This window comes from Penicillium samsonianum, assembly GCF_028829775.1.
Source record: "Penicillium samsonianum strain IBT 33392 chromosome Unknown utg000001l_segment0_segment0, whole genome shotgun sequence".
NCBI lineage: Eukaryota > Fungi > Ascomycota > Eurotiomycetes > Eurotiales > Aspergillaceae > Penicillium > Penicillium samsonianum.
This window is the reverse complement of record NW_026643259.1, coordinates 3,123,257-3,137,071: the sequence shown is the minus strand read 5'-3', so window position 1 is coordinate 3,137,071 and position 13,815 is coordinate 3,123,257. Positions and strand designations below refer to the sequence as shown.

The 13,815-nt window shown below is 51.2% G+C and overlaps 5 protein-coding genes across 5 annotated transcripts; 4 read left to right on the top strand and 1 right to left on the bottom strand.

The window, feature by feature from the left end:
- Window positions 1-283: 283 nt before the first annotated feature.
- On the top strand, window positions 284-1,648 carry fdh (formate dehydrogenase (NAD+) FDH1; the record flags this gene model as incomplete). Its single annotated transcript, XM_057273919.1, has 4 exons — window positions 284-286; window positions 440-466; window positions 532-707; window positions 763-1,648. The coding sequence occupies 4 exons, from the start codon at window positions 284-286 to the stop codon at window positions 1,646-1,648; spliced, it is 1,092 nt and encodes a 363-aa protein (XP_057142098.1).
- Window positions 1,649-2,241: 593 nt separating this feature from the next.
- N7471_001197 (uncharacterized protein) lies at window positions 2,242-2,923 on the bottom strand (the record flags this gene model as incomplete). The annotated part of the gene is made up of 2 exons (XM_057273918.1): window positions 2,801-2,923; window positions 2,242-2,676 (listed from the first exon to the last, which is right to left on the bottom strand). The coding sequence occupies exons 1-2, from the start codon at window positions 2,825-2,827 to the stop codon at window positions 2,242-2,244; spliced, it is 462 nt and encodes a 153-aa protein (XP_057142097.1). The 5' UTR covers window positions 2,828-2,923.
- A 1,220-nt stretch (window positions 2,924-4,143) lies between these two features.
- N7471_001196 (Diaphanous autoregulatory) lies at window positions 4,144-7,594 on the top strand (the record flags this gene model as incomplete). The annotated part of the gene is made up of 2 exons (XM_057273917.1): window positions 4,144-5,327; window positions 5,380-7,594. 2 exons carry the CDS (start codon window positions 4,144-4,146, stop codon window positions 7,592-7,594), a joined length of 3,399 nt encoding a protein of 1,132 aa, XP_057142096.1.
- A 59-nt stretch (window positions 7,595-7,653) lies between these two features.
- On the top strand, window positions 7,654-9,666 carry N7471_001195 (formin homology family protein; the record flags this gene model as incomplete). Its single annotated transcript, XM_057273916.1, has 1 exon — window positions 7,654-9,666. One exon carries the CDS (start codon window positions 7,654-7,656, stop codon window positions 9,664-9,666), a length of 2,013 nt encoding a protein of 670 aa, XP_057142095.1.
- Window positions 9,667-10,442: 776 nt separating this feature from the next.
- N7471_001194 (tRNA modification GTPase) lies at window positions 10,443-12,406 on the top strand (the record flags this gene model as incomplete). The annotated part of the gene is made up of 3 exons (XM_057273915.1): window positions 10,443-10,721; window positions 10,783-12,326; window positions 12,388-12,406. 3 exons carry the CDS (start codon window positions 10,443-10,445, stop codon window positions 12,404-12,406), a joined length of 1,842 nt encoding a protein of 613 aa, XP_057142094.1.
- Window positions 12,407-13,815: the final 1,409 nt, after the last annotated feature.

Below are 13,815 nucleotides of genomic sequence, written 5' to 3'. Positions count from 1 at the left end.
CTCCATTTTCTGTTCGGATGCTTTCTTTCTTCCCTATCCAACTCTCATCTGTTCTACTCTTCTCTACTCTAACTGTAAGTCTATCTTTTATTATTTCCCTTCTATAGTCAGCCAGATCACATCTCTTGGCCTGCAATATTCCCCACTTCTCCCCGTTCAGAGCTTACATCCGGTTTTGTCCAACGCCGTTTTTGGACATTGACCTCATCATCTATATATGGATATAACAGAGCGCTGACCCTTTTTCTAGCAACATCTTGAAAATATTTTATAATCCTTCACAATGGTATTTATCCGCTCTCTTTCCCGTCAATTGCGACGGCCCTTCCTTTCGAGCTCTCTCAAGCCAACTGTTGCCTCCAGCCCATTCACTCGGGCTTCACCTTTGGCTAGCTCTATTTCCGGTGCACGTACACTAACCGCAACTACGAATCTCCAGGGCAAAGTTCTTTTGGTTCTCTACGATGTAAGTCATTCTCAATTCATACTTTGCATACTTCAATCGCTGATCCGGTCTTTTCTGCAATATAGGGTGGTGAGCACTCCCAGCAGCAGCCTAAGCTGCTCGGTACCACCGAGAACGAGCTCGGCATCCGCAAGTGGCTCGAGGACCAGGGTCACACCCTAGTCACCACCTCCGACAAGGAGGGCGAGAACTCCACCTTCGACAAGGAGCTCGTCGACGCTGAAGTCATCATCACTACTCCGTTCGTTTCTCATGCACGGACTTTCAAAAACTCCCACTAACGATAAAAAAATTAGCTTCCACCCCGGTTACCTCACCGCTGAGCGTCTGGCCAAGGCCAAGAAGCTCAAGCTCGCCGTCACTGCCGGTATTGGTTCTGATCACGTTGACCTGAACGCCGCCAACACCACCAACGGTGGTATCACCGTTGCCGAGGTCACCGGCTCCAATGTCGTCTCGGTCGCTGAGCACGTCGTCATGACCATCCTCCTCCTGGTCCGCAACTTCGTCCCTGCCCACGAGCAGATCAAGAACGGCGACTGGAACGTTGCCGCCGTCGCCAAGAACGAGTTCGATCTCGAGGGAAAGGTCGTCGGTACCGTCGCCGTCGGTCGTATCGGTGAGCGCGTCCTCCGCCGCCTCAAGCCCTTCGACTGCAAGGAGCTCCTCTACTACGACTACCAGCCCCTCTCCCCCGAGGCCGAGAAGGAGATCGGTTGCCGTCGCGTCGATAATCTCGAGGAGATGCTCGCCCAGTGTGATGTCGTCACTATTAACTGCCCCCTGCACGAGAAGACCCGCGGTCTCTTCAACAAGGACCTCATCTCTAAGATGAAGCCCGGTGCTTGGCTCGTCAACACCGCCCGCGGTGCCATCGTCGTCAAGGAGGATGTCGCTGAGGCCCTCAAGTCTGGCCACCTCCGTGGCTACGGTGGTGATGTCTGGTTCCCCCAGCCCGCCCCCAAGGATCACCCTCTCCGCTACGCCGAGCACCCCTGGGGTGGCGGCAATGCCATGGTTCCCCACATGTCCGGTACCTCCATCGATGCTCAGGTCCGCTACGCCAATGGTACCAAGAACATCCTCGAGAGCTACTTCTCCGGTCGTGAGGACTACCGTCCTGAGGACTTGATTGTCCACAAGGGCGACTACGCCACCAAGGCCTACGGTCAGCGCAAGTAGAAAGTGTTCTTGCATGACGCAGTGTGAAGTATTCTCTGGTTGAGAGACTTCCTTTCATATTTATGTTTTTCTTGTTCATAACAGTCCCACTTGCTCAGATGGCATGGGCGATGCTGAAAAAGGTAGCATCTTTCACGATACCAATGAATAATATTTATAACCTTTGCTTCTTTCCACTTTGACTTGTATTTGAGGTTTCTGTACTCCATATGGAGTACTCCGTACTCCGTACAATATGCAGAGTTGTGCCTGATGATCGGTGGAGCTATGTCGATCTCACCGGATTAATTGAGCCCAGCCCTTCCCTTCGGTGGAGTCTAGAACGTGTAGAGCTGATATCTTTTTTTAGACATTCTTGATGACCAAGTATAAGTAGTAGCAATAGGGTCCAAATATGTACATATATATCAATTGTTCTAATAACTCAAGTCTACTACATGCAATTACAAAAAAAAAAAAAAAAAAAAAAAAACTCTATTCACAAAGTAGCCATGCATGGAACACCAGACCATCCAGGCTTGCAAAACATCCCTAGACAAAAACCCCAACCCCAAGAATGCAGATATGTATATACGAACGTGATCTTCAACAATTCAAAGCCTCCCTCCCTGTCGATTCCCACGTCCCTCACTCTCCTCATCACTATCATCACTATCATCCATAAACCCCTCCTCCAAATCCCGACTCAAACGACTCTCCGTCTCAGCCAGTGTATCACGTCTCCGTTGCTCCAGCGCACCCCGCCTCACAGAATCCATATCCATCCCAACCAAGATCTCCCCTTCCTCATCATCAATACTCTCCGTATCGTGGTCTGGTATGTGCGCCCCCCATCGCCACCGAGACGGAAGGAAGAAATGCATCACTTTATCCGCTATGCGGTCGCGAAGGGATAGTGTGTGTGCGGATATACTGTGTAGCGGGAGATATTGCGAGTAGCGCTGGTGGTACCGGCGGAAGAAGGGGATTATCACACATGACGCTAGGATGTAGATTGATAGTGCGATTGCGGCTGGGATGAGGATTGTCTGCGTGTGGTTGGGTATGTTAATTTGGGTTCTTTTTGGTCTTCGTCTTGGTCATGGAGTGTGCCTAGAGATGACGGTGGTGTGGTGTGTGGCTTGCGCGTCGGGATAGGGGGTTTGCGCGCACCTTGGCAAAGACACTTGTTGATCCCATGCTGGGTGCTGGGAAATCAGGCTTTGGAGCGCGCCTAAGAGAGGATGGTAGAGTGTTGTGAGGTTTGGGGGTCACGAGAGATTGCGGAGGTCCGGGGGTTCCACGGGTCTGAAGAGCACACGCGGCAGGGGATCGGCAGATCGACAATCGGCTCGGGATATCGGAGGTGTCGTCACTTTTTGAAATATTCTTTTATATTCTTTTATACTTCACATCACCCTTGTTCCTCAAATTAGTATCGGTTTCATAGAAAGCTATGTAACTGACAACACATGGTTTGTGGCCTGATCCACAAGGCACTTAACAACAACATGATGGTTAACTATTGGAAGGTCCACGCCGATGTTGAACAGCTGTGATATTGGATGAGTCTAACTAGTACCAGGCTAGTAGGGGTACCTCGAACAGTCGATGATACTTCTAAAGGCTTCTCATGTCTTTGCCCTTTCTCGTTTTCTCGTTTAGCCCCTCTGCTCATCACTCGCTAATATGAACGATCAACAGCAGGTAGGGCAGCTGTGACCCTGTTGATGCCCAGGATAGTGATATTCTCTTTGGTGAATCCCGAATTTCTTTCGCACGTTCCTTTTCGCTCTTCACGGTCCTCGGTTCGAATTCGCTGGAGTGTTTCAGCACCTTGGTTGCGTCCTCTTTCTCTAATATATATCTCACTATCATGAATCTACTGTATCTATATTTCCCATACTGTCCATGAGATTATAAAGTGATTACTCTTCAAATGACACTAATATATGGCTGACAGTATGAGTATAGATGCTCAACTTCAATAATGAGTGTTTGATCACACTTTCTTTTTGAAACTCCATTCATTCCAAGTTGATGGCCCAGTGAATGTCAACCTCGAAAGGGCCCCAGTATAAGCTTACGTGACCTTGACGATCACGTGCGCGGTCGGGGAGTTTCTCCGGGACAAGCCCCCTAATATCAATAGACTGATTAGAAGAACGCTCGGGCTTTGATCCTGGCGTCAAACTGGACTTGACATTTGCAAAAAGCTTGCATGTTAATTTCCTTTTCTCCTATTTTGCTTTCCTTGTGGGGTGAGTGCCGTGAAGAAATCCCCTTACCCCTCAGTCTCTCGCGACTCCGCCGTCGCAACGGGTATACTAACTAGCCAGGGAGGGACAAAACAGAGAGCCACTTTCGCCCAATTTGAATGTCATCGTCTTCTCCCATATTCTTTCGATCGACAGCACCTTATCGCGACACTGGACATCCTTATTTAATACTGTTCCCGAGAGTGTTGGAGGGGCCCTTATGCTGCGCCCTGCCTCATCTTAGCGACGCCCGCCAAAATGCCAACCAGTTCACAAGCCGACAAATCTAGGCAAACATCGAGTGGAAAGTCATTCTTCGGACGGAAGTTGTACAAAGAGAAACCGACAGAGGAACGATACGAGAATTATGCAGGTTCCTACGACAGCCTGGCCCCTCCGGGAAGCGCCGCGGGCTCACGCTCGTCCCGCTATTCGAAGCGGTCTTCGATTCAATCTGTCGACATGACCCATGATTTGGACCCAGGCAGTATCGCACACACCTCAGGCGTTATCACCTCCATCCCCTTTGAAAGCCTTCCCACCGATACCAGGACCCCGATTCCAATCGACAACATGGCTCGCCCTGGCTCATCGCGCCACGAGCCTTCGCCCAACCATGTGGGCAAATCTGGAGGTGACTATCATCAATATCCGACCGTGACCTCTACATCTGCGCCAAATGGGTACGCCCCACATCCTTCTGGGCCCCGTCCGCCCCCGCACGGCTCAAACAACACCATGACCAGCAGCAACTCCGGCGATCGAGGTGCCAGACAACAACAGCCACAGCAACAATGGGGACGACCAGGCAGCTCCGCAGCGAACAGTGGGCCTAACCACAACTCCTCTTCTATTGATTCGTCCTCCAACTCCCGCACCTCCCTCGACCAAGCCAGCATTTACTCCTCCGTTTCTTCTAACACGCGCGGTTCGAGCTACTTCTCCTCGGACAATTCCTCACGCACTCTCACAACCTCGCATTCTAGTGACCGCACTACCATGTTCCCTAGCTCTAGCTCGGGTCGTTTGTCAAATGCGGGATCCTCCCACCAGATCTCTGTACCCGCCGCTGTCCCCCGGCCACAAGATAACTACCTCACTCGACCGAGGGATGACCGCATTGTGGATCAACTGTTTCTAGAACTGATGCAGAAGCGAGGATGGCAAAACCTCCCCGAACAAGCCAAACGGCAGATGCTGTCGTACCCCGCTTCAAAGAAATGGACATTGGTACACCAGGATCGCTTGACAGAGTTGCAAGGAGAGCAAAAAAGACGACAAAATGCGCGACAAACCCATGGCCATGACGGTTTGTCTGGTTTGCTTGAACGTGCCGATGAAGAAGGTAGCCCGGAATGGTATGTGAAGAAGGTGATGGATGACACCATTACTTCCAAGCAGCTTGCTAGTTTGAGTGTTAGCTTGCGGACACAGCCAATCAGGTATGAACTGCCTTTTTTCTCGATATTATGCAGATCACTAATAACTACACAGTTGGGTGAAAGCCTTTGTTGAAGCCCAAGGTCAAATCGCTTTAACCAATGTCCTCTTGAAGATCAACAGAAGAAAAGCCTCTGGTCCTGTCCCGGCTCCCCCTACAGGCGATAAAGATCTAGACCGGGAATACGATATTGCCAAATGTTTGAAAGGTCTGATGAACAACAAGTATGGCGCAGATGATGCTCTAGAACATCAAAATGTGCTAGTTGCACTCGTCAGCTCATTATCATCGCCTCGTCTCAATACTCGGAAACTTGTCAGCGAGGTCCTCACTTTCTTGTGCCACTGGGGTGATGGACAAGGCCACCAAAAAGTACTGCAATCCATGGACAAGGTCAAACATGATCACAACGAAACCGGTCGCTTCGATGCTTGGATGCGTATTGTCGAGGTTACCATCGACGGCCGTGGAAAGATGGGAAGTCTGGTCGGTGCCAGTGAAGAGTACCGCAGCGGAGGCATTGGAATGGAGAACCTCCTTATGGAGTACGCGGTCTCAACCATGATCCTCATCAATATGCTGGTGGACGGAGCAGAAACGGACCTACAGCTGCGTTGCCACATCCGCGCCCAATTCACATCATGTGGAATCAAGCGTCTGTTGACGAAGATGGAGGGATTCCAGTATGAGGTTATTGACAAGCAAATCGAGCGGTTCCGCGAGAATGAGGCCATCGATTACGAGGACCTCCTCCAGCGGGAAGGCAGCAGTATGAAGGATAGCATCGAGGGCGAAGTCAAGGACATGAGCGATCCTATGCAAATCGTCGATGCAATCACGTCCAAGCTCAACGGCAGTCGGTCCCATGACTACTTCCTCTCGGCTATGCAGCATATGCTCCTCATCCGGGAGAACTCCGGCGAGGAAGGGCTGCGTATGTTCCAGCTAGTAGATGCCATGCTGAGCTACGTGGCCATGGATCGGAGACTGCCCGACCTTGATCTTCGGCAGGGTCTGACCTTCACCGTACAGAGTCTGCTAGATCGGCTGCACACGGATGCAGAGGCAAGACGGGTATACGATGAGTCTCTTGAGGCTCGGCAGATCGCCGAGGCTGCGATTGCTGAGCGCGATGAGATGCGAGCGCAGGTCGAGCTCGGCGCAGAAGGCTTAGTCTTGAAATTGCAAAAGCAAATTGATGAACAGGCTGGAATTATCGAGCTGCAACAAAGGCAAAATGAATCCTTCAAGGCTGAAGTTGCAGAAGTACAACGGCTGCGTGCTCAGGAATTGCAGCGCAATGAGCTGGAAACCCGAGAACTATACCTCATGCTCCGAGATGCCCAGGATATCGCCGCTTCCAATGCCCGAAAGGCCAACAACCCTGAGACGGTGGAGGCAGCAGATCCATCCCAGATGCCCGGTATCATGGACCGCGAACGACTCATGGAACGTCTGGAACGCCAGCTCGAGCGGACTAAGACCCAGTTCAAGCTGGAGGGTAAGGTTTGGGGCCAGCATGGACCATCAGATCGACTCCGCGAGCTGCGCGAGAAGATGGAAGGCGAAGGGGATGACAGTGAGGACTTTGCTGAAACTACCCGCCGACACCTCGACCCTGGTTCTTTGGGATCTGTTTACCGCAAGCGCAGCCATATCCCTACGATGGACTCGACTCTGGAAGACGATGAGGACATCCCAGTAGATAGCAATGGCGAGCCGATGTACGAGAGGCCTCGTCTGGTGGAAATGCATCGACCTCGTTTGAACGCTGCCCAGGCTACCGGCTTGCTAGGCGAGATTGCTTCCAAGGTTCCTAAGTTTGATGCTGAAGATTCCGATGCTGCTGAAGAGGAAGAGGTACCCAAGCTAGAAGATAATGAAGCTGCTACAAAGGCTATGCCACCTCCCCCCCCTCCTCCAGGAGGCAAGATTGTTCCTCCGCCTCCGCCGCCGCCGGGAGTTATGGCTCTTCCCCCACCCCCGCCACCAGGAGGCAAGATTCTTCCACCTCCACCTCCACCAGGGGGCTTCGTTCTCCCACCGCCGCCTCCCCCGGGTGGAAAAGTTGGTCTGCCTCCTCCCCCACCGCCTGGCGGAATGGCTCTCCCACCGCCGCCTCCGCCAGGTGGTGCCAAGGGTGTTCCTGGATTGCCGCCTCCACCTCCCCCCCCGGTGGCAGAGTTGGATTGCCTCCGCCGCCTCCTCCAGGTGGTGGTGGAATCGCTCCTCCACCTCCTCCCCCTATTCCCGGAGCCAAGGGCCTGATGATCCCCCCGCCTCCACCCCCCAGCGCCGCCTTGGGTTCGGGCTGGAGACCGGCATACATGGTTGGAGATGTTTCGCCGTCTACAATCCACATGCCATCCATTCGACCTAAGAAGAAGCTTAAGGCTCTGCATTGGGACAAGGTCGACACTCCTCAAGTGACTGTTTGGGCTGGTCACGCACCGACCGCTGAGCAGAAGGAAGAAAAATATACCGAGCTTGCCAAGAAGGGTGTATTGGACGAAGTTGAGCGATTGTTCATGGCCAAAGAAACGAAGATCTTTGGAGCCAGCACTGGTGCGAAGCAGCGGACGGCCAAGAAACAGATCATCTCGAATGATCTATCCAAGAACTTCCAGATTGCTCTGTCCAAGTTCTCTCAATACCCGGCCGAAGAGGTGACTCGCATGATCATCCACTGTGACAAGGACATTCTGGATAACAATGTCGTTATGGACTTCTTGCAAAGAGACGAAATGTGCAGTATTCCAGAGAACGTTGCCAAGCTCATGGCACCATATAGTATGGATTGGACGGGTCCTGGCGCCGCTACTTCCGATCGTGAACAGGATCCCTCCGAGATCACTCGGGAGGATCAGATCTATCTCTACACTGCATTTGAGCTAAATCACTACTGGAAAGCAAGAAACAGAGCACTTGCACTGACCCGCACCTACGAACCAGAGTACGAGCACATCTCCACAAGACTAATAGAAGTCGCACGAGTCAGCGAGTCCTTGCGGGACTCTGTGTCATTGATGAACGTGCTCGGTCTGATTCTTGACATTGGAAACTTCATGAACGACGCCAACAAGCAGGCCCAGGGTTTCAAGCTGAGCTCCCTCGCCCGGCTGGGTATGGTGAAAGACGACAAGAATGAGACTACCTTTGCCGATCTGGTCGAGCGTATCGTACGCAACCAGTACCCGGAATGGGAGGGCTTCCTCGACGAGATCAGTGGTGTCATTGGCCTGCAAAAGATTAACGTCGATCAGCTTCGCACTGATGCTATCAAGTACATTGGCAACATTAAGAACGTACAGTCGAGCTTGGACGCTGGTAACCTGAGTGACCCTAAGAGGTTCCACCCCCAGGATCGTGTCAGCCAAGTCGTCCAGCGATCCATGAAGGATGCTAGACGGAAGGCTGAGCAGCTGCAGCTCTACCTGGATGAGATGGTGAAGGCTTATGACGACATTATGGTCTTCTACGGTGAAGACAATGCAGATGAGAATGCTAGACGAGAGTTCTTCGCTAAGTTGAGCTCGTTCCTGATCGAGTGGAAGAAATCCAGGGAGAAGAACACATCTTTAGAAGAATCCAGAAGGCGCACAGAAGCATCCCTCGCCCGCAAGCGAATCAATGTCAACCTCGCCAACAGCACTCCCACCGCAGAGACAGCACAGTCGCCTGCTTCAAGTGGTGCCATGGACTCGTTACTTGAGAAGTTGCGTGCTGCAGCACCTCAAGCTAAGGATCAACGAGACCGCCGCCGTCGTGCTCGTCTAAAGGAGCGACATAACGTCCGTGTAACTTCGGGCTCCAAGCCACCACCTGATTCGGGTGAAGTGGAAGAAGGCGAAGAGGGAGCTGAGAACACAGCCAGTGGCGAGAACAATGACGAGAACGGTCTTCTCAGCCCTCCAGCCACCGCAGATGAAGATGGAAAGCAAGAAGGTCAAGTGTCTGAAGGCGAAGACGTTGCCGATCGTGCGGCCAGCATGCTTCTCGGTCTGAGAAGTAATTCCGATGCAGGCGGTGGCGAGCGCCAGAGACGGAGAAGAGAGAGCGCAGATGAAGAGCGTCGTAATCGCCGCATGAGACGCCGCAATCCCGCGACAAGCGGGAGCAAAGATAGCGCGGATGGCTCTAGTGGTCTTGCCACAGTTCAAGAGCCTGCTTCTCCTTCACAGACAGACTCAATGATCACAGACGACCAACAACTCCCCAGCTCACCCAACGAGTCTCAACCTCCACCTTCAATTGTCGTGTCGGAGCAAGGCGACTCATTATCACAGGATCCCTCAATCGACGGTTCCTCTCCTCGCAAACCAACTGATTTGTCGGATTGAGTCAATCACCGACAGTCGATTTAAATTAATGTTTTATCGATTCCCATTGATGGCGCATTGGACCCAAACCCAAATGATCTCCATCGCCATCAACACCCCTACTACTACAACCGCCCTCGATTGTATAATACCCATTCCCTACCTACACTACTCTTTGAGCCGCCCTCCTTGATTTGACGAGCCGAGCATGGTGTGATGATACCTTTCTTTGTTTCTTCTTTTTCATTTCCTCCTAAGACTATCCCTTCATGTGCAATCATTGTCTCTTTTCTTTTCGTTATCCACTTCCGCATACCCACTTGACACCGACATCCTGTCTCTCTCTCTCCTTGTACATAATCCCTTTCCCTCCCCCCCCCCGACTTCATCAAAGGCTCTCTGCCATGGAAATGTCGCCATGATTGGAGGGCGTATCATCGAATTGCATATTGAGCTTGATGTTCAATGTTTCCTGCATTGTCGCCTTGTTCTTTACTTCCTACTTCGGAGCGAGGCGTGACCAAGTTTTATATCTGCTGTGTATCCTTGACTAGAGCCGCATTAGATGGACTGCTATTGCTTGTGCTTTTCGGGATCAGGATTTAAATACCCGCCAGTTAGACAAAATCTATGTTCCGATCTCTTCCAATGTTGTCACACTTGTAGTTCGTACTCGTATTTATATAGTTCTTTATCAATCACGTGCATTCCTTATCTCAAGATAAACATCGGACCAACATTTGAACATTTGAACTCTCTCGACATCTACCAATATTTCGTTGGTTTTGATATTGCGCATGCGAGCATCTCGCCGAGTACTGCGTTGGGCTTCTCCCTTCAGCTCATCAACAGGTCAACCATGGCAAACGATACCCAATAAATCCTATATCCGACGTCATGGCTTTTTCTCCGAATCTCCAGTCCCCCGGCGGACTCTCGGACAAGCTCGAGCTTTCTCGTCGACTCGCCCTGCTAGATTCATGCTAGATGGAGACTCTACAATATATGCACTCTCCACTGCAACCGGTCGAGCAGCCATTGCAGTTGTACGCATATCGGGTCCAGCCTGTGCCTCGGTATGTATTCCCTGAAAGACAACCAAAACCACCAAACCACCAGACTAACAAACCTATCCAGATATACAAAAGCCTCTGCCCAAACCACCCCCTCCCAAAACCACGCTTTGCAACCCTCCGCACCCTCTACGACCCAACCCAACCCCCAACCACAAACACAATCCTCGATGCCGGCGCCTTAGTCCTCTACTTCCCCTCCCCACGAACCGCAACAGGCGAAGACATCCTCGAACTCCACATCCACGGCGGACCAGCAATAACAAAAGCCGTCCTCTCAGCAATCGCCCAGACCAACACCCCAGAACAAACAGTGCGCTACGCCGAACCAGGCGAATTCACCCGTCGCGCTTTCATGAACGACCGTCTCAGCCTGCCTCAGATCGAAGCCCTCGGCGACACACTCTCCGCCGATACCGAGCAGCAGCGACGACTAGCTGTGCGCGGCTCGAGTGATGCATTGCTGAACCGGTACGAGCGCTGGCGGCAGGGTCTGCTGTATGCGCGCGGCGAGCTGGAGGCGTTGATTGATTTCTCTGAGGATCAGCATTTCGATGAGTCGACTGAGGAGCTTGTTTCGTCTGTTGCGGGCCAGGTCCGCGCGCTGAGCGTGCAGATCGGGTTCCATATTGCTAATGCGTCGCGCGGGGAGTTGCTTAGGAATGGGATTCGGGTTGCGCTGTTGGGTGCGCCGAATGCTGGGAAGAGCTCGTTGCTGAATCGGGTTGTTGGGAAGGAGGCTGCTATTGTTAGTACTGAGCAGGGGACTACGAGGGATATTGTTGATGTTGGGGTTGATGTTGGGGGATGGTATTGTAAGCTTGGGGATATGGCGGGGATTCGGGCTGAGGGTGGTTCTGGTGATGGTGAGAGGCTTGTTATTGGGGCTGTTGAGAAAGAGGGTATTCGCCGGGCTAGAGAGAGGGCCTTGGAGTCTGATGTTGTTATTGTGGTTGTTTCGCTGGAAGACACGGCCACCGGTGTCCGGCTGTTCGTTGAGCCGGAGGTGCTTGGTGCTGTTAATGATTGCGTGAAGGCGGGCAAATGTCTCGTTGTCGCCATCAACAAGTGCGATAAGCTACACACTGCCTTGGAAAGTGGTGTACCGCAGTCATTGTTCGATACGATCCACGACATCTTCCCTTCGGTCCCGGTGGACCGAGTGTTTGCGATTTCCTGCGAGGAAGCCCAGCGGGGAGCATCATCTCTCGATACCACTACAGACCCGGGTAATCTCCAGGTCTTTCTACGTGGACTAATTACAACTTTTGAGCAGATTGCCTCGCCCCTTGGCGTGGACGGAGATGGAGGTAAATATGACCTGTCGTATTGGGAAGATTCTCTAGGTGTCACGCATCGCCAAAGCTCTAATCTGCAAAGATGTCTTGATCATCTGGACGACTTCCTATCCCAAGCCTCTTCTGCTGAATATGCTGGTGATTCCTCGCGCGAAAAAGAACTCGGCTCTTTTGATTCCCATGCTGAATCTGAAGTTGATATCGTCACTGCTGCGGAACATCTGCGCTTTGCGGCTGATATGCTGGCCAAGATCACAGGAAAAGGCGAGAGTGGAGATGTCGAGGATGTGTTGGGAGTTGTCTTTGAGAAGTAAGTAATGGAGGATCTTGGCTTTGGTGTGCTGTTCCGGATGGCGAGCTGACTGTTGTAGATTCTGTGTTGGCAAGTGAAGAGTCCGATTCAAGTATGGCTCCGATGACGAGGTTGACTTGCAACTGCTGTCCCACGATGACTTGTCCGGCAAGAGTCATGATATCAACTGGTTACAGGTTGCAATTGAGGTGACTGGAATGATTGCTCAGAGTGCATTGTCCATCATACATATTCTGGACGGCCTAATTTTGGCCAGACAGAAGCTTGGGACATGGTCGGTTGGCGGGGGTATTGTACCCTCCTCGACCCATTGCAGGAGATACCATGATGAATGATTTAGGCAGAGATAACTGCTGGAATAGCTTCAAAGCGGTAGACGGGGGGTGATGTATCGGCGAAGAAGTTGGAAGAAGCCGATGCAATTGTGTATGAATAGCAGCTCAATAGACTAATAATGTATGCAATGATAAAACACAAGAACCACCTCTACCGATCAGCAACCCTCTACTTATAAGAATAAGGGATCCCAAAATTGTCTGCCTTGGTTGCCGTGGCCCCATTCATCATCATCCCAGGCACCCAGGAACGAACCCGCCGGGTTCATTCCCGAAAATTAGCCACCAGACTCCCATTGTCCTTGTCAAAGATGCAGAGAAGTCTGTCAAACATGAACGATCTATCTGAGTCAGGATCCGGATCCGGTCTCCGCAAGGTACCTAGGATACTCGCCTTTCTGCGTGTCTCGGTTAGGCCAGATGTATCCGATACCGAAACACAACATAGCACGCCCTAAATTATTACATTGAGCCTTGGGAGTTATTATTGTCGTCAGGGATGCTACGGTATCATGAAGAATTCCAATGCTGAGGCGAGCTTCAGCTCTAGCCCTGTAGTCCTGTAGAGAGACGAGTTTGAGGTTGAAACATGCTTCCTGGGCGTCGATCATTGTGATTACTTACATTTTAGATATTTCTATACTTGTTATTTTTGTTTGTTTTTCTATTGGCTATTTCGTCTCTTTATTTGCTATTCGACTAAGATATTATTTCGGGGTTTCAATGTTTCAATGTTTCAATCATGTCAGATCTAAGAATAGCGGGATAGCTGCATAGCAAGAGATTCCTTCTAGAAGGATTGTAAATTCAATCAAAATAGAAAATAATAACAGAAAAAGAGAAAAGAGAAAAGAGAAATGCCACGAAAATAAAATAAGAAACCCACGTTATGCTCCTGCAGAACTCACAACGTCATCCCATTACCCTGTCACCGGGGCTGACAAGTACCTTGCAGCCTTGGACAAGAATGTAACTGGACTATTTGGACCCCTATTTTGGCTTGGAGAGAATAAAAAAAAGATTATTTCTAGTCTATAATAAGCTAATAGCCTCATGGGGGCTGGTGGGATGTAGATGATAGGCCGGATAACCACCGATGCCTGGTTGTGCGTGAATAGCTTCATCATCCCTGTCTGTCCACATGGCTTCTT